This window comes from Acomys russatus, chromosome 5 (genome assembly GCF_903995435.1).
Source record: "Acomys russatus chromosome 5, mAcoRus1.1, whole genome shotgun sequence".
NCBI lineage: Eukaryota > Metazoa > Chordata > Mammalia > Rodentia > Muridae > Acomys > Acomys russatus.
Window position 1 is genome coordinate 47578670 of NC_067141.1, and position 26567 is coordinate 47605236.

Sequence of the window (26567 nt, forward strand, 5' to 3'; positions counted from 1 at the left end):
ATAGACCATGGAACTGGGCTTCACCGAGGAACTGATATTTAAACCATGAACTAGGAATGAGAATGGGCAAAGAAGGCGAAGTGAGGGCCCCAGGGAGCAAGCAGCACTTACGCAGTGGTCTAATGGTGAAACAGATGAGGTACTGCAAAGGCACGAAAGGCTGGCAGGAGGAGAAGGGGAAGTGGGAGGTAGAGGCTCATCGGGAGCCAGGGCCAGGTTTTAGATGCTTCTTGCATAAGGGGGAATTTTTCTTCCTTAACTAACAGAAGAGTAAATAGTGCAGAGTTTTTGGTTGGGGATAACTCAATCAGTCTTGCTTCTGCATAAGACAATGTGGACTACACTATGAGAAGCTGGAGATTAGGAAGGCTTGGTGAGTGCTTGGAGATGGGTCAAGACAGAAAGACATTCAACAACGATGCTCAGATAGGACCATAGTGACCTCTACCAAAACAGAAATACAAGCAGGAAGATCAGGGGCATCATTCAACTAAGCGAATAATAAGCTACCAATATCAACAATTATTGATTTCATAATGACATTATTAATGATGATTAAAAAGCAGTTGCTGTACTTGTGGGAAATGGTGAATTTTATGGATCTCAATACACTCTGGTCTGACATGGTGTCCCTATCTTGAGTGAAGGCGCTTGTGAATTTGGTGTTTCTACACACACACACACACACACACACACACACACACACACACACACACGGAGGGGGGAGGGAAGGAGGGAAGGAGGGGAGGAAGAAGGGGAAAAAGGAGAGGGAGAGGGAGAGAGAGTGAGTTATGTATTAAGATAGTGTCTCAAGAGAGCAGCAGAAGCTGGCGTTGAATTTGTTACTCAGATCAGGCTGGCTTTGATCCTGTTCTCCCTGCTTCTGCTTCCCAAGTGCTGGGCACAAAGACATCAGTACTCCACCATGTCTAGCAGGTGCTTGGGAAGGGAAATTCCAGCAAAGTGAGAGTAAGTTTAGGGTGCTATACAAGGAAGATGGGGTGGGGGGTGGGGGGGGGGGGGGGGGGGGGTGGGGTAGGAGGAGTAAGTTGTGGTAGCAGCTTTCTGTTTCTTGACAATCACTCTCCTTTGCACAGGTATAAAATAATTTTAGATAAAATAGTAGGATTAAGGCTAGAAGGCTTCTCACGGATAGTGCTAGAGGTAGAGAAAATTAACCTTGCTTTGCTTCATGGACTGAACGGTGCACTAACATAGATTGTGAAAAGGCTTTTCTTACAAACTGGGCTAGAGTACAGTAGGCAAACAGACTAGGATTTCATTTAGAGTTCTGATATTACAGAAGATAATTTATGTCTTATTACACTCACATTTTATTAATATATCTTTGTATTACGCTGTAATTTTTCTTATTCATTTGAAGTCTATTCATGTAGTTAGGAGTGCCTGTAACGTTTTGTGGCTGTGTTGATAGTGTATCTCACTTGGATTTTGCAGAGCTACTACTGGCTGCAGGCTCATGGTGAGGAGGTGGCAAAGCCTTTACAGTGTGATGGGCTCACGTCTTTGTCCTTTCGTCATGTGAGGGAAGCAAGGACCATGCAGGATAAGCCACATGGTGACAATAAGAATAACTGTTCTCACTATCCTGTTCATTCTGATAAAGATCCAAAGCACGAGAGGTATGTGGCCAGGTGCTAAATGCACTAAAAGACAGATCCATTCAGAAGTCCTGAGCCCTGAGGTGAGAAATCTTTCATTCCAACTGGACATTTTGTAAGAAGACATCTATACAGCTAAAGTAATGAAGGTCAAATTTAAGAAAGATCCAGATTGTTTGGCCTATTATTTAAAGGCTCAGCAGTTCTTGCTCCACCTTACACGTATCTATTCAGTATCCCTTAAACAAAACTATACAAAGACGTATATATCGTCAAACTGCCCAAGATGCTTTTTAATAGAAAAGAGGAATATAAAAATGATATTAGAGATATTTAGCATTCAGGGCTGGAGAGATAGCTCAACCATTAAGTGCGCAGGCTGCTCTTTTAGGGTTCCACTTCGGCACCCACATGGCAGCTCACAACTGCCTACAACTCCAGTCTCAGGAGACCTGACACATTCTTTTGACTTCCTTGGGCACCATGCATGTATATGGTGCACAGACATACATACAGGCAAAGCACTCATACACTCACAAAATGTTTGACATACATCTTACTTATATTAAAAGACTTGTGGCTTACAGTAGAACTTACAGAGGTGTTTAAAGTATTTTTGATGACTTTATTTATACTTTTATTGTTTTGTTAAATAGTAATTTAGCAGTATTTAACAACTCCTGTTGCCTCCTCTCTGTGCATCTGTGTTTCTGTGGGTATATATAGGCCAGATCAACATCTGATGTTTTCCACTAACACTATCTGCCTTAACTTTTTGAGGCAGGGTTTCTCATTGACCCAAAGCTCATTGGACTGGATGGCTAGTGAGCCCGTGACAACTGTTTTCTTACATCCTAGTGCTGCGATTACAGATACACATAGCCATGTGTGCTTTTTGTTTGTGTTTAATATGAGTCCTAGCACTCTGAACTCAGGTCCTCAGCCTTGTGTAACAAACATACTACCCACATAGTGAGTTCCCCAAAACCTATTTTCTTCTTTTTCTTAAAAAAAAAAAAAAACTTAACCATATATATACAGCTTAAAAATGAACAGCTTGGGGCTGGAGAGATGGCTCAGAGGTTAAGAGAACTGACTGCTCTTCCAGAGGTCCTGAATTCAGTTCCCAGGAACCACATGGTGGCTCACAACCATCTATAATGAGATCTGGCGCCTTCTTCGGGCATGCAGGCACACATGCAGGCAGTACATTGTATATGTAATAAATAAATAAATCTTTTAAAAAAACGAATAGCTTTACTGCTTTGGGTATTTTGTAATGTTTATATGAACCAGCATAATTCACCAAGGAATAAGGTACCCCAAGTCCATGTAATGAAACGGGCCGGAGCTCAGGGGTTCACACCTATTGCTCAGTACATTATCTGATTTTCATTCACATGATTGTAAGAATCACCACGTTCTGACACTGGGTGTAGATAAGCAATTTTTATTATTATCGAGAAATTCTAGAAATAAGATTCACCTCCACAGTGTTAGTGATGAGAGGCATGGGCTTGAAGATTAAACTATGTGAACAGCAAAGTGTTTCTAGTGTTTACTAGCTACAGCAACACTGGGCATTCCTGTAGCATTGGCCTTAGCTGCACACTGATAAAGTAAAACTTAATCTCAAAGGTTTGTAAGGAATCGTTAAGTGTTTCAGTATGTGCAAAGGCTGTAGTGTCACGCTTGCAACCCAGGAAGAAGTGTCAGGCATCGTCACCACCATCACAGGCACTCTGAAGCAAAACCATTCATTTCGTCCTGGAAGGCTGGGAAAGAAGCTACAAACTACTTAAAGCTCTGAGTTTTTTTATTTTGTTTTGTTTTGGGGGGGCGCCGTGAGGGTGGCTTAGCTTTACTAGACACTGGTCTTTCTTATTTCCCTCCTCAATAGCTTTTCTTTTTAAAGTCTTGTGTTTCTAAGTTTCTTGTTAGTTTTGTTGTTGTTCTGTTTTACTTTGTTTTTAATGTGAGTACATATAATGGAGCAAAACATTCCACCGACACGACAGAATCTGCAACTTTAGCATTCTGTCATTAAAAACACATACACGATCAGTCCCTTGTAGGGCCGAGGCTGCTTTAGTCAATCGCTCAGAAGCGTAACTCAAAACTGAGCAGCAGACCCCAGTTCCTGGAAGCCGCCTTACCTCGCCCATCACTGCTATCGGCGTCTCCCCTGTGGCCTGCGCGACGCGGTGCTCCACCAAGTAGAACATGTATTCGTCATACAGCAGCCGGATCAGGTGGAAGGAGCCAAAGCTGGCCGCGCTGCGTAAGGTCAGGTCCCGAATAACCATCGAGCTGGCGGGCGGCGGGGAGAGACGAAGCCACAGTCAGTGACAAAAGTTAGACTTCAGCATAGCAGTCCTTTTAAAAGCAGTTAAGTTGGGAGACTAAAAGAAAGCATGGGCTTTTATAGCACAGAACTCGTGACAGAACAGTCTCATTCATCGTTGAAAGCACTTGGCCCAACTCGTTCCAATGGCGGCAAAGAGGTCCTCCTCACCAAGGCTTGACCCTGACCTTCGCAGAGCCAAGCGCAACAGGCCTTTCGTTGTTATCGGCCTGCTTGCCCCTTCCGTTATGCTCACAAGTGCATCAGAGCTGAGTAGAAACAATTTTGGAAAGGCTGAAAACTCATCCCTCATATAAGAAAAATCAATCAACTCAAAGTGAACGTTTTATTGACGATGACTGACATTTTGTCATCACTAAACGACAATGATCTGGAGAGTGTACTTTGTGCCAGAGTTCATACAAAAATACTAAGCAAAGTTCCCTGAAGTCTAAACGGAGGTGAGTATGTGGTGAATATTGATTCCCGTTTCTTGGCGATTTTCACTTAAATTGAGGTGATGTTTTTCCCTACTGGAGATCCCAAGTATAGATGAGTTAAGAAATAATTTAATCTGAAAAAATATGGACCTTTAATGTATATTATATAAACATGAGCCATATTGATAGAATACTAACAATAAACTCTGTTACATTAAAAATAAGTCCAAATAAAATTGTATGTAAAGATTTATTGACTAATGAGCTTGTTTGGCACTTCAAATATAGCCACGCTATCTGTGACTCATGGTGAAATAACGTATGTATTTATGCATGTGTGTTTTATATCAGTTTTGCTCGGTTGCCTTTTTTTTTCCTCTTTTTTTTCAGTTGCCTTTTTCTAAAGATTTTTGCTCTATAAATACTAAAGCTGTCATTGTATTCTCAGGAGGAAGAGGTAAAATGTCACAATGAAAGCTTTATTTTATAATGACCAATTATAAAATTCCAGGCAAATAAAAGAATAGCAAGTAGGCTTTACTTTTGTTTTCTGCTTTATTTTCAACCTTTTAAAAGCAGAGATTTAAATACATCAGATTCCTTACACTCACTTTGGCAAGTGACATATCATGAGCTGACATTTGAAGACAGAAGCTCTGGGTTCTGATGCTGGCTCTTTGCTACTTGACTCCTAACCTCAAATAAGCAATTTCTCTGGGGTTGTTTTCTCTAGGGAAAGTGAAAGCAGTATTTTTAGTCCTAAGCTAATTTACACAGTTACTTCAAGGATAAAATGAACTAAAGAATATGAAAACAGCGTATGAATAGAATGCAACAGCTATAATTTATTATTATTATAACACAGAACCGAAAATGCTATTTATAATTCGTTTATGAAAGAATGAAAATCATTATATGAAGGACAGAAGACTTCTCATTTATTTTTTTTTAAGCATTGTATAAACAGAAGAAAAGGTAAAGCTATTCAGGTGTAGCTAGATCCATTTATAAGATGCTTTGAAACAAACAAAAAACAAACAACACCAGACAAACCGGGTCCCCACTCTGTAGTCCAGGCTGGCCCAAGGCTCATCATATAGCTTAGAGTGGTATCTTCAGCAATCTTCCTGCCTCAGCTTCCCATCTATGGGTTTACAGGTGGCCTCTGTAATCTTGCTTACAGCCACATAACCATTTTAAGACTTGCTAGTTGGTCTGAGAGTCAAATGAAGCAACACATAACAGTTCTCTTTATCTATGGCTTTGATTTTCTTGGTTTGGGCCACTGCAAAAATGCAATGAAAATTCCAGAAATCATCAACAAATTTCAGACCCCATGTCCTTCTGCATAAACTGGCCAAATCGGCTCTCTGGCTTCTGTCACCTGGGATGTAGCTTGGCTGTTTTGTCCAACATGTTCATGATGCCTAATGGTTCCAGAGTGCAAGAGCAGTGATATTGACAAGTCAGTATACCAAGTTACTGCAGAATAGCTTCTTAAAATAAGAAAGTGAAGGATGTTGACTTTAGAGAAAGAAAGAATTGACCACTGAGATGAGAATGATGATAAGGGTGAGTCTTCTATCTGTGCAGTTGCGACAAAGGGAAATACATGTGTGCTAGTTTTGCTGTCCTACTTGGAAGGTTGTGATAAGTGCTTCACATCAAGATGTACAAGAAGTTATACTTAGGTGGAGTAATATTGGCGGTTTCAGGTATCTCCTGAGACCCTGGGATATGAGAGCCCTTATGGATACGGTGGATAAGTGTACTCATGTATGAATGAGCATTCATGACACGAGCATGCCTTGTCAAGGATGCTAATGCCTCAGGCTCACGGTAATGGCAGGGTCTTCCTTGTCTTGGACTTGGGGTAATGGCAGAGCCTTCCTGGGGCATGGTGAGGGGAATGGTGAGGCCTTCTTTGTCTTGGACTCAGAGCAATAGCAAGGCCTTCCTGGGTCAGGCTCAGGGCAATGGCGAGGCTTTCTGGATACAAATGTTGGCTAACTATTGACCTTTAGCTAAAAACAGAATGTGCAAAGTATGCTAGCCACAGCTTCCTCATTCCAGATCACTTCATGTTCATGTCTCCCCAATCTGTTTCCCCACAGAGACCCTTTCCTCCCTCAGGATGGATATATATATATATATATATATATATATATATATATATATATATATATATATGTGTGTGTGTGTGTGTGTGTGTGTGTGTGTGTGTGTGTGTGTGTGTGTATTGCTGAGTTTTGGGCTACTGGTGTGTCTACATCTGAGTGTACAGTCTACCTAATTACACATTTCAATCATCCCCAGTGAAGCTTTCAGGATCCAATGATGCAGGTCAGAGCACCTAACATATGTTGGATATTAACAAAACTGTTCATTGCTCCAGTTCTGCATATGCTACATTTAATAGTATATTCATTACAATAAACAGTTCTAGTAATGGTTTCTGTGTGTCAATGAATGCCTTAAACACTCCTTAGATGTTGATAACTAAAGCATAAATGTATTATTGCTTCATTTATGTGCCAAATCCCTACCATTCAATGATATATTATTATCCACTTGTCAAATAATTTATATTAATATAGAAAAAATTTAAAGTAAATATTCTTCATGGGAAAAATTAAAGCAGAGAATTTTTCTACATACAAAAAAGAAAAACAATGTAGCATAATGATCAAACATCAAATAACATTGAACTCAGTCAGTGTTCTTGAAAGTAAGGCAAGAGTCAAGTACTCATGTATAACTCCATCCATCTTGCTGAACAAAGGCAGTAGATACTTAAAATACACCCCAGGGGTGACAAGTAGCTAACAAAGATTCAAATACAAGACTAATCTTATTCAAAAACTAAACACATGCAAGTTAAAGAGAACACCTGTTATCCACTGCACTATGAGACTATATTTTAGTCTGGAGACAAGTTGAAAAGAAGCTGTACTGTCTCTACAAGTGTCCCTGAGACTTCTGTAGAAGGAATGTGGCAGTAATTATCAAAATGTCAGCCCACTGACCTGTATCATTCTAATTCTAGAAATTTAGACAATGAGCAGCAACCACTCCCCCAACCCCCCCACACTAGGAATGCTCGAATGACCTTCACTGTAGTTATTAGGAATGCTCTCTTGTATCATTCACAAAGCACAGAAGAAAAGAAATAGTCCACATACAATTTGCATTTCTGGATTTTCCAGAATCAATGTTGGCCAATTGAAAGGTAGGTTAAGTAAGCAGACAACCTTTGGTAGAGCAGAATATACTTGCAACAATGCCATTTAGTGCTGTGAGCGGATTCTTTGTCAGTTTGTTTCTATGTCTCTGTAGGCAATGCAAAGGCAATTTTAGAAATTACTAGATTAAATATCTGATTTCTAAACATGAAGGAACTACCCATGTGGCTGTCAAATTTATAATATCCTTTGCAAATTTACAATTTATATTTGCAATGCCAAAAACATAAAAAAAAAAACTCTCCAATTCTACTTCTCTGATGAGTTATGCACGGGTTTTCATTACTCAACATCTTCTTATGCCTCAGTAAAAAGCAGTTCAGATATTACTCTGCCTACCAGCAGGAGGTATACATCTGCTTGAATGCCTCTTTCCTCGGTGGCCCTGTACTGTAAGCTTTCAAATCCTTTTGAAATGAAAATAATAACCATAATAGTGTCTAATAATAACAAGCCAATTATCCCCAACTCAGGGAGGACAGAGGGCAGGCAAGTGATGATCTACTGGGTTTGTGTATCTGCAGAGAACACGATACACAAGTGAGTAATTTTCTTTCTTTTCAGGATTCCTGCAATAGATCTTTGTGGTGACAAAGGCTCCAGGGGTGTATTTCTAAAATGATGTCAACTAAATGTAGAGGAAAAAAACCCACAGGGAGAAGTAAGGGCAAGCCTGCCACTAACACAGAGCACAATAGAAAGGGAGGGGTAAGCATCTTTCTTTCACTGCTGTATAGGATGGCACTCTGCCTTGGGTCATGTGAGATTTGCAAAGAGTCAGACAGTGTAACTAATTCATCCACTAGCCATGGGCACACTTATCACTTATATAATTTTCTGTGAAAATTCAGATGAATAAAATTTTGACTCAGGCAATCAAGAAACATATTTCAGCCAGGCATAGTGGTATATGCCTTTTATCCCAGCACTCTGGAGGCAGATCAAGGTTGGTCTCTATGAGTCTAAGATCAGCTTAGTCTATACAGTGAGTTCTAGGACAACTGGGGCTATGTAGAGGGACTCTGTCTCAAACAAAACAAAACAAAACAAAACAAAAAAAGCACCACCACTACCACGTCCACCTCCACCACCACCACCAATGAAATATTTCCAAATTAGAGTTTTGAATTATATAACAGATGGATTCTTATTTCAGGAGACAAGCTAAATAATTTAAATTGAATCTTATGGTAAAAATATAGGTGTTTGCTTCTTTATTCAGAGTGCTCCCACTGACCTGGGCCTGAAACCCGTATGGACTGAGAAGTATAAATGGTTCTTGACTTAGACTTCATGCAGGAATCCATCTGACCATTCCATCCTACAGAAATATGGCTCAAGTACTGACCAATACAGCTCAGAAGCGCTCTTTCAAATCCTGCAGTAAACTTGGTGCCAACAGCTCCTTCAAATTTTGCCATCATGTGTTATATAGTTAGTAAATCCTTATCCTTTAGGAGTGCGTCTATGTCTACAGAACCATGTGTTTCCATATGAAATATTTCAGTCTAACAGGCTCTTTATCAGTAAGGCATGTCACTACCTAGTAGATACCAGCCATGCATCATAATCGACAGAAAGTGACTGACTCCAATTGACCTCCTGCCTCCTAACCACAGAAGGTAGAGACAGAGGGTCTCAGAAGTAATTAAGGCTTAGAAATAACATATATGTGTGTGTGTGTGTGTGTGTGTGTGTGTGTGTGTGTACATATATATACACATACATATGTATACATATATACTTTCTACTTTCTGATTTTAGCCAGGTTTGAAAACAAATATAACTGATAGAATCAAGACATTAACTAGGTAGTTTTGAGTGGGAATTGGAATTACCCAGAGGATTTTCAAAGCTCAGATTGCTAGGCCTTTCCTCATGGATTCTGACTCAGGTAGACTTGGGGAGCGGCCGAACGATGAGCATTTATAATGTGTCTAAGGGGATGGGATATTGTGGTCTAATGACTGCAGTTTAAGGACCACTGAAAGGAAACAAAAGGAGAGTAGTCATAGCCCCACAAGGCACCTCAATGAGGCAGGAGCCGAGCGAGGACTAGAGACCTTTTCTGACTGTTGAAAAAAACATCATCTAGACTAGTGGTTCTCAACCCTCCTAAAGCTTTGACCCTTTGCTACAGTTCCTCACGTTGTGGTGATTCCCCAACCAAAAGCTTATTTTTTGTTGCTACTCCATAAGTGTAATTTTGCCACTGTTATGAATTGTAATGTAAACATCTGTGTTTTCCAATGCTCTTAGGTGACCCCTGTGAAAGGGTCATTCAGTGAGTCCAGGACAGCTAAGGCTACATAGAAAGACCCTGTCTCAAAAAATCCAAGGGGGGAAAAAAAAAAGAAAGGAAGTGTCATTCAATTCCTAAAGGAGTTGTGACCTGCAGGCCGAGAAGCACTAATTTAGATGGAATCTCAGAAATTATTACCTAAAAACTTCTTGGCTTTGAGCAAGAGGGTCTCCTTCCCCAGCAAAAGAGGCTCATTTCCATAAACTTCCTGCTTAGTTTCTATGCATCAGAGTTGTAGAGCTGCGTGTGCCACGTCTAAGTTCACTTCTTTTTTATAGGCATAGAGTGCCCACACACCCATTTGCAGAACACAAAGAGGAAAATTTAGTGAAATTGTGACGCTACCTGTAGAAAGACCATTTGAGCAGAAACTGCCTGGCGGCTTTCGGGAAGCTGGGTCTTCCTTCGTAGGGCTTCAGCGCCTGCATCATCACATTGTCCAGCCATGCTGCCCACTGCTCCAGAGTGCTCTGCTGCTGAAGGGTCATCTTGAAGTCTGTTTCTAGTCTCTGAACCATGTTGTCGTCACACTGGCACACCCAGGAAGCCTGCTCCTGGGATAGGTCACAGATAGAAAGGAAAGCTCAAGCCAGCAGCTTCTCACTGAGTGTGTCATCCCAGAACACAAAGGAGAACCCTCATGAGGGAGGTGAATGGATTATGACCATGAAGGGTGGTTAAACACTCAATGCCTGTATTATCTTCCGGGCTTAGCATTTCTGCTTGTCTATTACGTGAAGTACTATTTGACTGTGACTGGGTGTTCTACCCTGGCCAGGCCTTGTGAGAGGCTAGAACAGTTACTTAAGGGTAGGTGTCTGAACCAGCAGCGTGTAGTGTTCTGTTTTCTCACTACTTCAAAGTTCTCCCCACTCCATCAGATAAAATCTTAGAATCGTTTTAGAAGATTTAGAGTAAGTCAGAAGAATAAATAGATTCAATTGGCCAAAAGTGGTCCCTAAAGATTAAAAGGAAACAAACCCTGACTGGTACTAGGTAGAAGCATATGCTGTGTGAGTTTACAGATTCGGAACAGAAATCTCAAGGGCCATCAATGCAAACCAACACATGCAAATTAATTCACAGAACCGAAAACAACAACAACAACAACAAAATCTCTTTTGAGAAAATGTAGACATGCTACCTGCCAAGAAACCTGATTACTGCAATTTCCCTTCTGCTTCTGGTCGGGAAGTTTCATGCTTTATAACAACAATGAAAACAGGAACTTTTAAAGTTATTTCTCATTGATTGTGTAAGTTTTATGATTTTTTTTCTAGTGCTGTGCTGTATTTTAACATTAAAAGAAAAAATATTTTTTCCAAGATCAAAATATAATTATTTGGCAACATACTGCTTGATAGATAATCAATCAAAAGGCATTTTTTTTTCCCCAAGCCCTAACTTGCCAAACTAAGTTCAAGAAATTTATTAGATCAGTGTGGGCCCCAGTTACCTATGTTCTAGATTAGACAAATGAAAATTAGTAAGAATTTTTAAGTGGCATTCATTATGATATTTAAAAGATGAGTTTCTTTGAAGGAGTGTCTGTAAATTTATAATATAAAACAGACTACATTGATAATTTCATGAAAACCGTGTCTGTGGTGTTTAGCCTATGTAATCTCAGAGGTAAAGTTGATGCAAATAGAAAATTTAAAATCAATATATCTGTAATCCCATCTTTCCTGTTCCAGCATCTCTGCTGACCCTACACACTTTACTCATTCAAGGGTTATTTAATCTTAGATATTCTGAAGGCAAAACTGTGAAACTTACACTTTCTATCTCATCTCAGCTGATGATAGCAACGTCTATCCTTTTTTGGTTTCAGATGTTACCTCTTAAATACTACTTGTAAATAGTTTAAAATGTTAAAATGTGATCACAGAAAAATATCAATATAAATAATGAAAAACAATTAAAAACATGAGGGTAGTAGTTCAAGATACCTATAATACAGACCATTCAATTTTTTTACAAATATAAAACATTATATGTGCTCTATTTTTATGCATACATATTGCAGGTTTGCTTTTACATTACACATTTACTCATATTTATTTATATTTTATCATTTATGGCACACACACAATTTTAACATAAATTTAAAATAAATATAATAAATATCATACACTATACTCAATATTCTGCTTAACAATGATAACAATCATTCCAGGCAGATAAATATAGAACTGTATTCACTGTTCACTAATAAACTTGTTTCATTGCATGAATACACTATTGTTTATATTATCAATTCCATATAGCTAGATATTTGTTCTAAATTTTTACTAGTATAAAGCTTGAATTAGCTATGTAGTTAACTACATTTTCTTATATTTTCATTTATTTCTGAATAATAGATTTATATAAGAACGTTAAGATCTTTTAATAGTGTCAAATGGCTCCCAGAAATTTTGTTATCAACTTAAGAGTCCCTGACTACCCAGAGCAGCTTAGGCATAACAATAGTCACCAGGAGAGAGTTTCCTACCCTCACTAACATGTAAGCTTTTTTTTTTTTTGAGTCTTTCTTCATATACAGTACAGCACTATTAAACATATGGACTGTTGGGGGCATTCGACCTCTAGAGCCTTTGGCTGTGCCAGTGGAAGCTTCTGTGCTGCATGGAAAGGAGTTCTTGTTTGTGCTGCCGCTAGGAAGAACATCTCACTGATGCACATGGAGAAATTTTACGTTTTACCAAAAATTCAAACTCAGTACCTAGGTGAAAATTATTTTTGCCAAGAAAAGATGATAATCTAAAACCCAATTGGAGAATAAGACTACAGCGCAATAAACCACTTTTCACACTTTTATAATGTATTTCATTTTACTACAGCCTTTAGAGTTCACACTAACAAGAACTTACTCGGTAAATAGTCCTCTTTGATAAGGATTCAGTTTCCTCAATTTCATAATGGAAAAAGTTGAAAATAAACATCTGAAGATGTTCTTAACTTATATAAAAATAATATTCAACATGGTACATAGTAAGGAACTTAAAAATCATCCATCTTCAGTGAAGAAACCCACATATTCAGTAGTTAGGCTATCAGGTTAGATCATCCAAACTTACTTCATTTATAATTTAGATAAAAACGTATGCATTTACATAGAAATTTAAGAAATAATGCCATTGCAAGACTATCAGTTACATGAGACAGAAAGCCAACTAAACTGAAATAGAACATTTGGTGAGAAGATGAAGCAGTCAAAGGAGACTTATGGTTATCCTGACAGGAATGTCCAAGCCCTTGGGATGCTCTAATATTAACATGTAGAACTTGTTTCAAACCAAAGTTTGCAAGAATTCTACCCTTTTATTGTCAGTCTTACTGAGATTCATCTTAGAAGAGGCAGGGACAGGTTCCAAATCACAAGAAAAGGACAGGAAGATGTGGGAAGCAGGGTGCACTGGGGAAGCCTGGCAAAGCTTGTATGGAAGGTGAAAAGGAATTGTGCCAGGTTGGGCATTCATTAGAACGTACAGAGAAGTAAAGTGCAGGGTGACCAGAATGGCTCACCGCTATGTTATGAGCCCTGAAGAGAGGAAAGATGGCTTGGAACACAGATGCTTAACTGTATAGTTCCCAGTACTAATGACCACCATGATGGACACAGAAGAACTTGACAGCTGACAAAGAAGAAGACATAGAGTAGTTTCAAAGACTCTGTGTAAGGATGAGTAGTAGACACATAGTTGACTATTTAGATACAAAGATGTCCTCAAGAGAGACGTTTCTAACCATTGAGCGGGCTAATTTGTATACATACTCAATTCAGTACAAAAATAATGAAGCCAGGATCAAGGACGCACAAATAAATGTTAAACGAGAATAGTTAATGCCTTTTCCAGATATCAACTATTCTTTACAAAAATTTCTGAGTTGAAATTAACATCTGGAAACTGAAGTTGTCTTACTGTTCTGACTTCAAGGTTTTTTTTTTTAACCTCAGCTTTTCCTTTTTTTTTTTTAAATTCAAATTTATTTATTTTTTAATTTATTCACTTTACATCCCGATTGTAGCTTCCTCCCTCATCTCCCCCTGGTTCCACCCTCCCTCCTTCATCACTCCTACCCGCTTCCCCTAGTCCTCAGAATGGGGGCGGGGAGCCCTCCTCCCCTACAAAGTGACCCCAACCTATCAAGTCTCATCAGGACTGCCTGTATCCTTTTCCTCTGTGGCCTGGCAATGATACTCCACCAGGGGAAAGTGATTGAAGAGAAAGCAATAGAGTCCATGACAGAGACAGCCCCTCCTCCTTTTACTAGGGACCCACATGGAGACTAAGCTGCCTATCGGCTACATCTGAGCAGAGAATCTAGGTCCTCTCCATGCATGGTCCTTGGTTGGTGCATCAGTCTCCCCAGGGCCCCTGGGCATAGATTTGTTGCCCCCATTGGTCTCCTTGTGAAGCTTCTGTCCTCTACGGTCCCTTCGATCCCCCAACTCTTCCATAAGACTCCCTGTGCCCTGCCCGAAGTTTGGCTGTGGGTCTCAGGAACTGCTTCGATTCCCTGCTGGGTGGAGAGGACCTCTATGGTAGGCTCCTTTCCTGTTCCCTCTCTTCAAAAGTTTCCAGTGTCTATTCTATTTGCCCTTCTGAAAGAAAACTAAGCATCTTCCTACAGTCCTCCTGTTACTTAGTTCCTTTAGGTCTGTGGATTGTAATATGTTTATCCTGTATTACATGGCTAATATCCACTTATAAGTGAGTATATAGTATGCATGTCTTTCTGGGTCTGGGCTACATCACTCAGGATGATCTTTTCCAGATCCATCTATTTGCCTGTGAATTTCTTAAGGTACGTTTAAAACATATCTTCTTAAGATGAAGATTTGAAGTAAATATTAAAGTATAGACTTTAAGATGATGTGATTGGTTAATATTTTTGATAAATGACTTTATGTAAGTCTACTCACATATGTATGTATGCCATTTTATAAATACAAGACTGTTCCTGTAAAGGTTATATGACTACATGTGTGTAACGCAAATATGTCTGTTTGTATACAGATAGTTGGTGGGAAAAGGGACAGAGACATGAAAAGAAACTGAAAAATAAGATATCAGAAACGTGAGCCTAATTCATGAAAGTCACAATGAACACAACAAATGTACTATAAATGAATCATGTTCAAATAGTATTATGTAATATTTTAAATAATAAAACTAGACATGATGTGGAGATTAAATTTCTTATAAGACACGCTGTATAATTTACCTACCATATTTTTCCAGTGTATAAGATGACTGGGTATATAAGGCGACCCCCAACTTTTCCCGTTAAAATATACTTGCCGTATAAGACTCCCTTTCTTCCAACACACACCCTGTGCGGAAGACTCGGGCATGTGTCTATTTGAAGACAGGGCGAGACAGTCAGGCACTTATTAAATGCCGCAGCCAGGCAGTGCCAGTCTACACTGCCCCTTTAAGGTGCGCTCCACACTCAACTCTAAGATGCGCAGCCTTCTGAGTTGAACGGGCAGGTTCTAGTGGAGAGCCAATCCATGCTCACGTTCTCCTCCTGAGGTAAAGGAAGATGTGTGCAGCTTGCTCCCTGCTTCACACTCCCCCGCACAGGGCAAGGAATTGGCCTGGGAAGGGGGTTGGGAGTAGAGGGAGGGAAGGAGGATGGGACTTGGAGGAGAGGAAGGATGGGGCTATGACCAGGATGTAAAGTGAATTAAAAAAAAAAAAAAAAAAAAAAGAGTACCTGGACATTGGCAAAGTCAACGCGGTTGAGGTCACTGAGCATCTGATTGATCTGGGAAGTGTTCTGAAGCACGGCACGGGCTGCCTGGGCCAGGTGATTGAGCGATGTGTATCTTCGCAGAGTCTGGGCAAAGGCACTTACAGCGGCAACCTATAGAAATCCAAGCAAAGTGGGGTGGGCTATCTTTTTATTTTTCTCTCTTTTGTCTAACCTGCCCCTTTATTTCAAAAGAAACTATTGCAACCTCTCATTTCACTTCAGTCAAATTTAACAGCTTTCCTTAGACACATTTCAAATTTATTTGGTAATAGTTTACTTGTAAATTGCATAGCATTTAAGATTCTTAAACAAAGAATTAGTTTTGAGTATAGGAGGTCAACACTAAAACAAACTCCTACATTTTTTGACATCTGGGTGCAGCAATAATTAAGCCAGTCTTGGAAGTTAATTACTGAACCACAACAAGAAATTACATTGTTTAAGCAAGTAGAAAAATGTTTGCTTTAATGTACTCCTCCACTCTTTTTAGGACAACTAGAAACTAGATAAGTAAGAACTTTTCTTTTTATTTGGAAAAGCAAACTGTAAAGATGTATCATTGTTAATTGGACAAAGATACTTTTCAGAGCAGTGATGTTCACATGCATCCTTCCGACTTTCAGTATACAAGTTGGGAGACTTTGATGGTAAAGCAAGTGAGTTCAAAGTTTGTTTGTTTGTTTGTTTGTTTGTTTTAAGACTAGCACATTTATTAGACCAGCAAGTAGAAGGACTCTTTTTCTATTTTTTAAGAATTTAAATTTCTTTAAATGGGCTATGTGGGAAATTTCCATCGACCCTTCAAAAATCTCCTTTCCATTTATCTGCATCAACCCTGTGGCTAGACAGCCTCCCTTGGATGACATGGCCTCCTCTGTCACTCTCAAGCTTCCAGGAGTGGACATTGCCAGGAGACAGAAGAACATGACCGCAGTGGTCGGAGTACTTGCCCCTCACTAGCTGTGCTCTTTCTTTGCTAAGGCTCCAACTGGAGAAACTTGGAGGGAAGTTCCCCAATGCTATGAGCTTCAGCCTTTACCTATTTCACCTCTAGGTTTGATGATGACTTTTCATTATTGCTAGCTGTGGGGTGCATAATCATTGTTTCAACTGTTTGCATGCTTAGAAGTAAATTGTTATTCCACACATCCTTTTCATAAACTATTTCTTTTAATCTTGTCCCTCTCACTATAATGATGAAGCAGGACTTTATGCATACTGGTCAAGGGCTCTACCACTGAGCTTTATCGCCCTGGCTGGTGAACGCTGGTTTTCCGATAAGACACTGAATGAGCAACCTATGTTGAAAAGTGCCAACAATAATGAAAACAAATACTCTAAATAAATATCTAGTTCTCATGACCTCATAGAAATGCTAGATACATAGAAAGTATGACTCCCGTCTTTCAAAATATGCCAGATGCCTTAACATAGTTATAGGAACATATTATATTAAGTTTTATGGGTACATAAGAAGCACATATTTCAACAATAAGTTATTTGAATAGAATGAGTTGACACTGTAAAGGTGGCTCATTTGAAAGTGAGATGTATTAGGACTGGATAGAATAGTTGAGCAAACTCACATACAGTTGAAGAGAAAGTGTTTTTCCGTTTTTATGGTTTATATACATTGAATACATACTACGCACCAGGCACCGGGTTAAGTGTCGCCTATATATTTCATTGATCAACTTCCATCTCAATGTGTTATGATTTAAAGGGGTTAAGTAGCTTGTGCCAGATCAGACAGAAACACATTTAGGTGCTTAGATTTGTACACAGGCATTTTAGTGCTACAGCCATTCACCAGAAGGCTCTTTCCTCAGCCAGGGTGAGCTGTTTCATTGATTGAGAGCCCAGCATAGAAACAGCTGCATACCTGCAATAGTAGCAGAGCAGGCATCATGCCCTGCAACAGTAAACATCCAGATTACACCTGAAACTCAGCATGATGGCCAATGTTGCAGTCAGTGTGCTAAGGCAGACAGTGTGATGATGGTGCTAAGAAGGGGAGGGATTTCAGCTAGTTGAGGAATACAACTGATTTTCAAGGAAAAGATACACTGTTGGGAGTCTAATGGTGGACATATTACCAAAGGCCACAAATGTGATTTTTGGCAGCAAGACGAAAGTTTAATCTTTGTCCAATCTTGCCATGGGCTGTGTGAGAATGAGGTAATGTGGAACCTAGAATCCTCTAGGTATGAGGAAGAGCTCTGAACCACAACAGCCATATGCTAGTTTTGAATTATATCCCATGTCACTTACATATAGAAAGATCAGCTGTGAGGAAAACATTATTGAAGAGATAGTTTCTTAAGCAAGTGTAACCCCACACACACTACACACACACACACACGGAAAACATAGCCATACCTTGGTTTGAATCATTCTCTGTGGAATATTGTTCATGGCATTTGAAAGCCAACCTTCAAGGCTTTTTGCAAAATTTCGAATGGCTTGGGTCAAGGCACCTGAATGATAAAAAATAAAGGCAGAACAATAAAGATACCTAAGATGATAAATTTTAAGCTGGAAAAAGGGAAATATGTGTTTATGCTACTTTTATAGCACAGAGCAGAATTTATATTACATTCATCAATTAAAAAGTAACAGCATTCCTAATTTCTTAGTGCATCTGAAAATAATACTTTTGGCATTTAAAGCTATTTTGTTCTTAGACACTGATGACACCTGTTGAAAATGAAAACATTCAACACGTTCTATTTATGGCGACATATACCAGTTGTGAATATATTTTATCGAGCTTTCTACCTTGGACAAAACTTCTTGAAGAGTTTTGTGATCAAGGACTGAGAATTTTCTTCATCAATTTCCCATTTTGGTCTCAAACTGAATCTCATTTTATACTGTTAGTTAAAATGAAACACAGTGCAAAGTTTTGCTTTTGTCTATCTGACGTTTTACCATAGTGCCTATGAATCAGAGTATTTATCTTTGTTGAAAGTAGAGTAAAATTTACAATTATCTGAACAAAAAATTTCCAATGACTATTCTAATTTCACATGGTAGGTAGATCTAAAAGATCAGTGTGATAAAATTGGGGTCATAGGAGCAATGCTACTAAGACATTATCAAAATAGCCAACCCCAGTTTTTTATGGCCTGAGATAGGGACAGGTCCCATGACAGCCCTTTATAGTGGCCACGCAATGAACAGAAGCATCTTCAGGTATCATTGCTCACTATGTACCAAGTGGGGATCTGCTCACTGAGTATGCTCAGGGTGTCCTTCAGCCAATGGGATTTTAATTCCTTTATGCCTAGGGCTATGCACTGTGGGGAGTAGATTTAGGTGTTTAGTAAATACTTAAAGCACCTGCAACAGAAAACACTCTGTGTAGGTTCCATACTGTATGGTAGATACTCAGACCAGCTGCCCCAGGAATATACAGCAAGACTGAAGACTTAGGCTTTCCTTTCTATGCTCAAACGAGTTTGACACTCTTAATTGTCACTTTCGCCAAAAAGGTTTTAGGGGGATGTTGGCTTATTTAAGTTATTTACAAAAATATATAAACTTTAACAGCCCAATAATAAATAAATTATTTTTAAAAACCCAGAGTGTTTTTGTTTTGTTTTGTATTAACTTATTTAACAGGATGGTAAGGACTTAAATTGCCTAACTATTGATTAGGAAAGAATGCAGACTCTTAACCAAGCTAAACTTGAAATTTCTTGAGAGTCAATCTTTTGAAACCTCGAGAGCACCCCACCTTACAAGAAAGAGAAGAGAGAGAAAAAACATATCTTTCTGTTGTTTTATGTTCTAGAATCATGGTGTGCAGGCATGAATGGAAATGAGAAGAGTGAAAAATTAACAGCCTTTTTTGAAACTCAGTAAAATTTTGTTCAAGGTTCAATATAGCAACCCACATTTTCCATTTGTTCTATAATTAATATAATGATTTAATTTGAAAAGACCCTACTAATTCTAATGTTATTTTAAAAGCATTTCATACATGCCCTATTTTATCTAGACAATTTTGATGAAAAGATACATTGTGTATATTAAAAAGTTTAGCTATTTGCTTTTTTGTACTAAGTGATATTCTAGCCCACCTTTTATTATATTCCCAGTTGCCAATTTACAGTGTTACCAGTTGAATTCTTATTCAATCATTCACACTTAATTTTCTTTTTCCATGTTTCGGGTGAATGTATTTTAGACTATAGGCGCTTCAGGCTGACTTTAAATTAGTATGATGTGCAGACTTTTTAGCTAAAAAAAGAAATCCCATCTGGACAGAAAATGGTAGAGTGAAGTACTAGTAGCCAAGAGATACAATTTTTAAAAATAAAATTAAGTTTGTTCTCTCTGTAGGGATTCATATAAAATCAAAATGTGCAGACTGACTCTGACAGCTTCTAAAGACTCATAAATGGATGGTTTGGTATTTAAAAATCTATTCCAACGATGAGCTGCCTCAGCCTGCTCAAGATCTGTATTAAAATGCACCTCACCCAGCAAGAGCTATCTACATTGTATTTTAAGCATTACATTGTTGAACCTTACTGCAAAATGGAAATTGAATTCCCCAAATTTCTTTTGTAGAGTAGTACATTAATGTATCTTGTAATTTAAGAGAAATGAAGTGATTCCATTTTCTGGTGAGTGTAGAGACAAACTCCTTGACAGACTATAAACCATTTTTCTAATCACATTTTTCAAAAGACAAAGGGCAAGTGTATTATTCTAAGGCTTAAAGTAAACTAAAACAGATGCATGATTTAAATAAGGGAACTGTTAAATTCTTATGATGCAAAGACAAAAGTGCACGGTTTTGGCATTGTTTAATGAACGTTGATGCTGTTGACTTGCCTCGAAAAAGCAAGAACTCACTGGCATCCCTCCTTGTATATCTCCTGAGAGACACTGCATGCTGGGAGCCAGAAGTCATAAGCTAATGAGCTAGCCTATGCAACTTCCTTTAACATCTCTAGAGATTAACACTTGGAGCACAAGGAGCAGGAGAGTGGGGGGAAAATCAAATTCTGGAACAAAAAACCAGCAGAAATTGACACAGTGAAAATGTCTGTGGCAGTATCAATTTTTATCAACCCTTACAGTCAGATAACCTGGTGTAGAAAGTGTGGAACACATAAGCAATATATACACTGTAAAGATAATGCCAGTGGGATTTCTTTTGTTTTTTTGGTTTTGTTTTTATTTTACTTTCTTCCCCATATATTAATGTACATTGATTGGCATAATATGCAAATGTGCATAAGCATCTATTTTAAGGTAGTGGATATATAAAAGAATGTATACCTTTCACTGTTCCTTTGTATTTACAAATAAAAAAAACATACAAAGGTTAATATCTTCTTTCCTTCTACTAAACCCTATTTATATATTTTCCACAGTAACATAATAAATAATTGGTGAATAGCATTTTTAAAGTATATAGCTGCCAATGTCACGAGCTAAAAGATTGCCTTTACTTTACTAATGTCAGAGTAGAAACAGTCCCAGTTCTTTCAAAGCTAAGGTCACTAGTCAGCCTCATCCAGATGTGGGTATGAAGTCATCCAGCTGCCACTAACAGTGTGTGTAGTAGCATTTACATCTACAGTGACAGAAGAAAGCTTTGTATGCTACAACGTGGTTTCTGAAAAAGTGATCTGAGTGATTTATGCATTTCTCACATGCTTCATAGTGGGGCACAAGGCTTGTGCAGTTACTAGATTTTCCTCTCAAAATCATGGTTAAACCTTAGTGTTAATGGAAACTGAATTTGTTCTGCAGGTGATACAGATGACAGAGTATGTGCCTTTATAAAGGAATTCAACTCTACTGGAAACCACAATCAATTCATTTCAAATTAGAAGCAACCATAAGAGAGAGTGGCCTGCAGTTACAGACTTGAGCATTCTTTTGGCTATGTGCAGAGATCTTTAGTCTGAGTAGAATAATTTTGCATAGTTGACTAAACTAACCGTGTCTTGTAATTAGTTTGTTGAAGGTTATCATAGCTGCAGGTTAGCTTTAAAAAGTATTGTGAAAGGCTAGAAAACAGGTAATTTCCCCTTCACTATAGCGTAATTCTAGGCGTCTTTCATGCACTGTTATATGTGCTGCATGTTTTTTATTTGACAAATTTAAATGAAATTAGGAGCATTCCTGATTGCAACACCAATCCCCAAAATGTCTTGGGAAGTATGTATGAGAACAAGAGCATCCGTAGTTGTCTCCATTTAACTTACTAGGAATGGGTCTAAGGACGTCGGGGATGAGAATCTCCACCAAAGCCTGGTACATCCCATGGTCACAGTTACACATCCATTTCAGGATAGACTCATGTTTGCACAGAGTTATCAGCTTTGCTTTCGGAAGTCGACTTTCTATTTCACTCAGATTGCTGGTGTGAATAAATGTCGCAAATGAATAGATGGCAAATGAGGATAAAACAGAAAATGGACTTTAAAAATAGTTTATCAATATTACTGAGGTTAGAACTATACCATCATTGCACTGGTGTCATATGGCTGGATATATATGTATGTACATATACAAACATCCCCCCAGAGCTACCTACGTACATTAATATGTTCTAATGGTCTGAAAGGCAGATAGGACAGCAATCCACTAGCAGGACACAGGTATAATAGTCCTCCAGCTCTATATTATGGGAGCTGTAGACACGTCAACCTCAGGAGAGCAGTCTGTGCTTTAATCCTAGGATGGCCAAAGCATCACTCTACTCAGTGTTATCAGGTGAAGTTCACAACTGGTATACATATCTCTCATTTATTAGCAGTCACATCTACTTCATCATGAAAATAAATCAGAAACCGTATTGATCCTGACCTTGACTCAGTAATGGTAGTGCCGTCGGTTGGAGTAGAGGGAGAATAGCGCCAGAATGTTTGCCACAACTTTTCTATCAGGCTAAACTGAAGATTCACAACAACGTCCAATATTGCCTAAAAACAAAATGAGCAAACCGTAATGCTTCCTTGGCTTCCCCTTGTTCTTACCATGAGTTGTTTCTGTTAGCAGCGCGATTCCTACATGGCAGAAAATCAGCCCATACGTGTTGACTGATACCTTGTTTGCAGTGACTCCCACTAGCCACATGTGGATAGATACTGAACCTTAGGAATCGCGACACTACACAACTGGTAACTATAGACAATAAGCACCCAAAGCCACACTGTAGATTCAAGACTTTTGAAGACACAAAGAACAGCCAGTAACTAAAATAACTAGCTATTATCATAATTATGTATTGAAATGACAAGATATTGCATTTAAAAGATATAGCAAAACAATGCAAAAATCAAATAATCATTTGGTTAATCATATGCATTCTGCAATACTAACATATCTGTATTCAAATGGCCCAGCAACAAAAGAAATAAAAATAAGTAGTAATGACTTGTGTGTATAGTGTGCTCTTGTTGAAATGAAAACAGATTGGATTTAATAAAATCCAAAAGAAAAGTGCAAACATTAGTTGCTAATGTTTATATTATCTCCATGTTGAAATAACGTGCTGTACTTCAGACTACTTTGTGGTTTGTATGCCCTCCCCCGCCCCCACCGAATAGGCTTTGGTATTTGGATACTTGGTCCTCAACTGGCAGTACTATCTGGGGAAGCTTAGGAAGCGTGGCCTTGTTGGCGGATGTATGTCACTGAAGGCGGGCTTTGAGACTTTTAGACTTGTGCCATTTTGTATTGAGGTGTGAGCCTTCAGTTTCCTGTTCCTGCTGTGCTCCCTTCACTAACTGCCATGTCTTTCTGCCATGACAGTCTCTTATCCCTTGGGGACCAGAAGTCCAAATAAACTTTCTTCTATAAGTGTGTTCTATCAAAGCAAAAGGAAAAAAAAATCTAACATGGACTAATTAGGTAATCAACTGAATTTTATATACTTTAGATATATAGAAAATAGAAAGAAGTAGTAAAAGTTAATATTTTGTTCTCATTCTTTCCATTTTTGGTTATACAAATTGCATTTCAAACTTATAAAATGATACAATAACTAATAAACAGTTTATAGATTGTATTTTCTTGATGGCATGTAACATTTTTCAAAGACTTGGGAAAAGAAATGGAAATTAATAATCTGTTTATATTCTTTATAGTCTATTTTTAAATGACAAAGCAAAACATTAAAAACCTATTAAATGTGAAGGTAATTAATATTTATGTTGCTTCCATGTTAGGTTACATTATTTTTCACATTTTCTGTTAAGAAGATGTTAGTAAAATCAAATCTCATCTAATGTAATCAGGACATTCCCACAGACATGCCCACAGGCCAGCCTGATCTAGATAACCTTCTGAGACCCTCTTCCAGGATGCTTCTAGAGAACTTGACACACTGACAACTGAAACTGTCACCACACTCCGCCTACTCCTGACCAGGAAGGACAACACATTCCAACATCAGTGTCTTAGGTGGACGACACTGGCCATCCATTCCAGCAGGCAGAGGTTAGGAGTGACCTGTTGCTCAGCTGTGGAAGATGGGGATAAGGCCAGGTTAACTCTTTCCAGGGGTGCTCATCATGGCTCCTAGTCAGGCAGAGGTAACACTTAAGTGGAGTCAGGAAGCCTCCAGGCACTGGTACCTTTCTGAAATAACAAGAGCTCCCCGCGGAGCCGCGTCTGGCTCTCTAACAGCCTGCATTCCCACCAGCACACACACTCTTCTTTCTGTACACTCCTGCTTTCTACCTGTGGGTTCCTTGCCTTGAGGGTTACTTTAAATTCAGTTTCTAGAATCAATTTCCAGGTGTATCAAGTTTTCCTTTTCCTTTGTTGATGATATCAGTAACTGTCACTTCCTCTAGTAACTTTTAATGAGCTTACTTAATTTCAGTCTGCCACTGCAATTGATTTATAAGAGAATCTTCAGATAACAGCAAACATGAAGCCAGAGAAAATTTAATTTTGTGATTATGCTGAATATTAAAAGGATGAAGTGTAGGCAGTAGAAGTCAGCACAGTGGGCCCGATACCATCAATACTGGAGAACTACGAAGAGCCCATCAGGGTCTACACAAGTCCACAGAAGGCAGAGAACATGGGGACAACCTATAGTCCATCGGAGCTTTTAGGAAAGAGTAGACTGTAACTTCACAATTCTAGGATGTGGCTTGAAGAAGGAGCTGGAGAGCACCCCGAGGCTCACGCGGACCTTCAACATGTGCGTGGAGGAGGTGTTCTCAGAACAAGCAGGGGATGCTCCAAGCTGTCAGATAGTGAAAATGAAGTAGCCTAATTATAAAAATTTTCAGTAAGATTTAAAAAACAGGAAAGGCAGGCTCTGAAAACAAAGTAAACACAGTTGTCCCTCATTTCTTATGAAATCAAACCTTCCCCAGAAGGACGTTCTTATATTCGCTATTTTAACTGCAGCTTAGGCATATTCCACAAGATGTCTCTGAAGTGGGAGGCAGTTAATACTTTAGAAACCATGGAGACTAAAAGTAGTGATACTTAAACATACCTTGACAAATATATTACAAGAATTCCAAATAGTAGGATAATCCTTCCTTAAAAATATAAAATGTGGAAAATATGAAGTAAAATGAGGCAAGCTTTTCAGTGCATCATAAATCCAGCATCTTCAAACTAATCTCAAAGAACACCAACACCAGCCTCCTATAAGGCAGCTAAAACACTAGTACTTTTCAACCAATTTTCAAATGTTAAGGCAAACAGAAATAAAAATAATCTATATTCTACTGACTTACAGCAGCTGCCTACAGGGTTGAATCTGAGATCTAGGCAGCTCTATTTAAAATTTTTTGATGTGTAAAAATAAGAGATGCCATGAGCGTTGATTATTTGCAAGTGGGGTTCACCCTGTGGACTGTCATCTCCTACAGACTAACGATATCATGAGTGCCCCATTTCTTCACATAAAGTATATTTATTCATCACAATTGGAATTTTCATGAAAATTGTATAATCTAAAGACTATTTTAATTTTATTGGAGGCGTCTGTTCCTTAGAATGATCTCACTGTACACTCTTTAGCAATGTAAATAATTATACTCCAATTTACACTTTGAATAAATATGAGTCACTCAAAGAATCCAAATTATATTTGTACAAGCTAAGCTGCTTACAGACAGCTTTATCTGAATACAGAGAACTGAAGAATTGTTTAAAGAATCTTCACATAGTTTTCATTGAATAGGATAGGTGTAAAAATTTTTTCCCCATGTATATAAAGGAGATCTAGAAATACTCCAACACTCGGGAACATATCAAAGGGAAGTGAATATTAGGTGGCTTACATCATGTCAGGAGTGTTGGAAATGAGTAAGACAGGTTGAAGAACACTCCATCATACATGATGCTGATAAGGAGAGGACTCATCCTTGGTTGTCAGGAACCTAGCATCTCTGACAAGCGCTCGGGTTCACTCAAGCAATCTTATTTCTGGAGTAATGGAAGCATCTATATATGCTTGAAACTGAAACTTCCTATTTCATCCTTCGCTGCCAGCTGTCAACAACTAGGAGGATTCGCTAGAAATTACAGGCTACTTTTTAATTTGCAAGCAGATCACAAATATTTCAGGAATAAAGCTACTTAAATTCTAAAACCACTTAAGAACACTCTTTGGAAAATATTACCTCCTTTCTAGTAGGTAATTTAAGATGCATTAATGCATTGGAATGGAGAAAACCTCCTTCCTAGACAATGCCACCAATTCTGACATGAGAGGGAGAGTAGGAGTAAGGGTATAAAACATCAAGAGAAGCCTTAGGTAACCAAGCCTTCAACACTCCATATATGTTTTAAGCTGATATTTTTTATTTCATCCTTCACTGTCAACACTTAGAAGGATTTTTTTTT

General features: G+C 38.6%; 1 protein-coding gene across 7 annotated transcripts in view; it reads right to left on the minus strand.

Annotated features, from left to right (window-relative positions):
• The window catches only part of Rfx3 (regulatory factor X3), a 263116-nt gene that overhangs the window by 17201 nt on the left and 219348 nt on the right, over positions 1-26567 (minus strand). For 6 of the 7 annotated variants that reach the window (XM_051146299.1, XM_051146298.1, XM_051146296.1 and 3 more), the window contains 6 exons: positions 22554-22669; positions 21950-22104; positions 18099-18196; positions 15681-15830; positions 10296-10504; positions 3779-3932 (listed from right to left, as the gene is read on the minus strand). In XM_051146299.1, the coding sequence (XP_051002256.1) occupies positions 3779-3932; positions 10296-10504; positions 15681-15830; positions 18099-18196; positions 21950-22104; positions 22554-22669 (882 nt within the window). Of the gene's footprint in view, positions 1-3778; positions 3933-10295; positions 10505-15680; positions 15831-18098; positions 18197-21949; positions 22105-22553; positions 22670-26567 lie in introns of those variants that run through there. The other variant, XR_007830654.1, reaches the window with a different exon arrangement.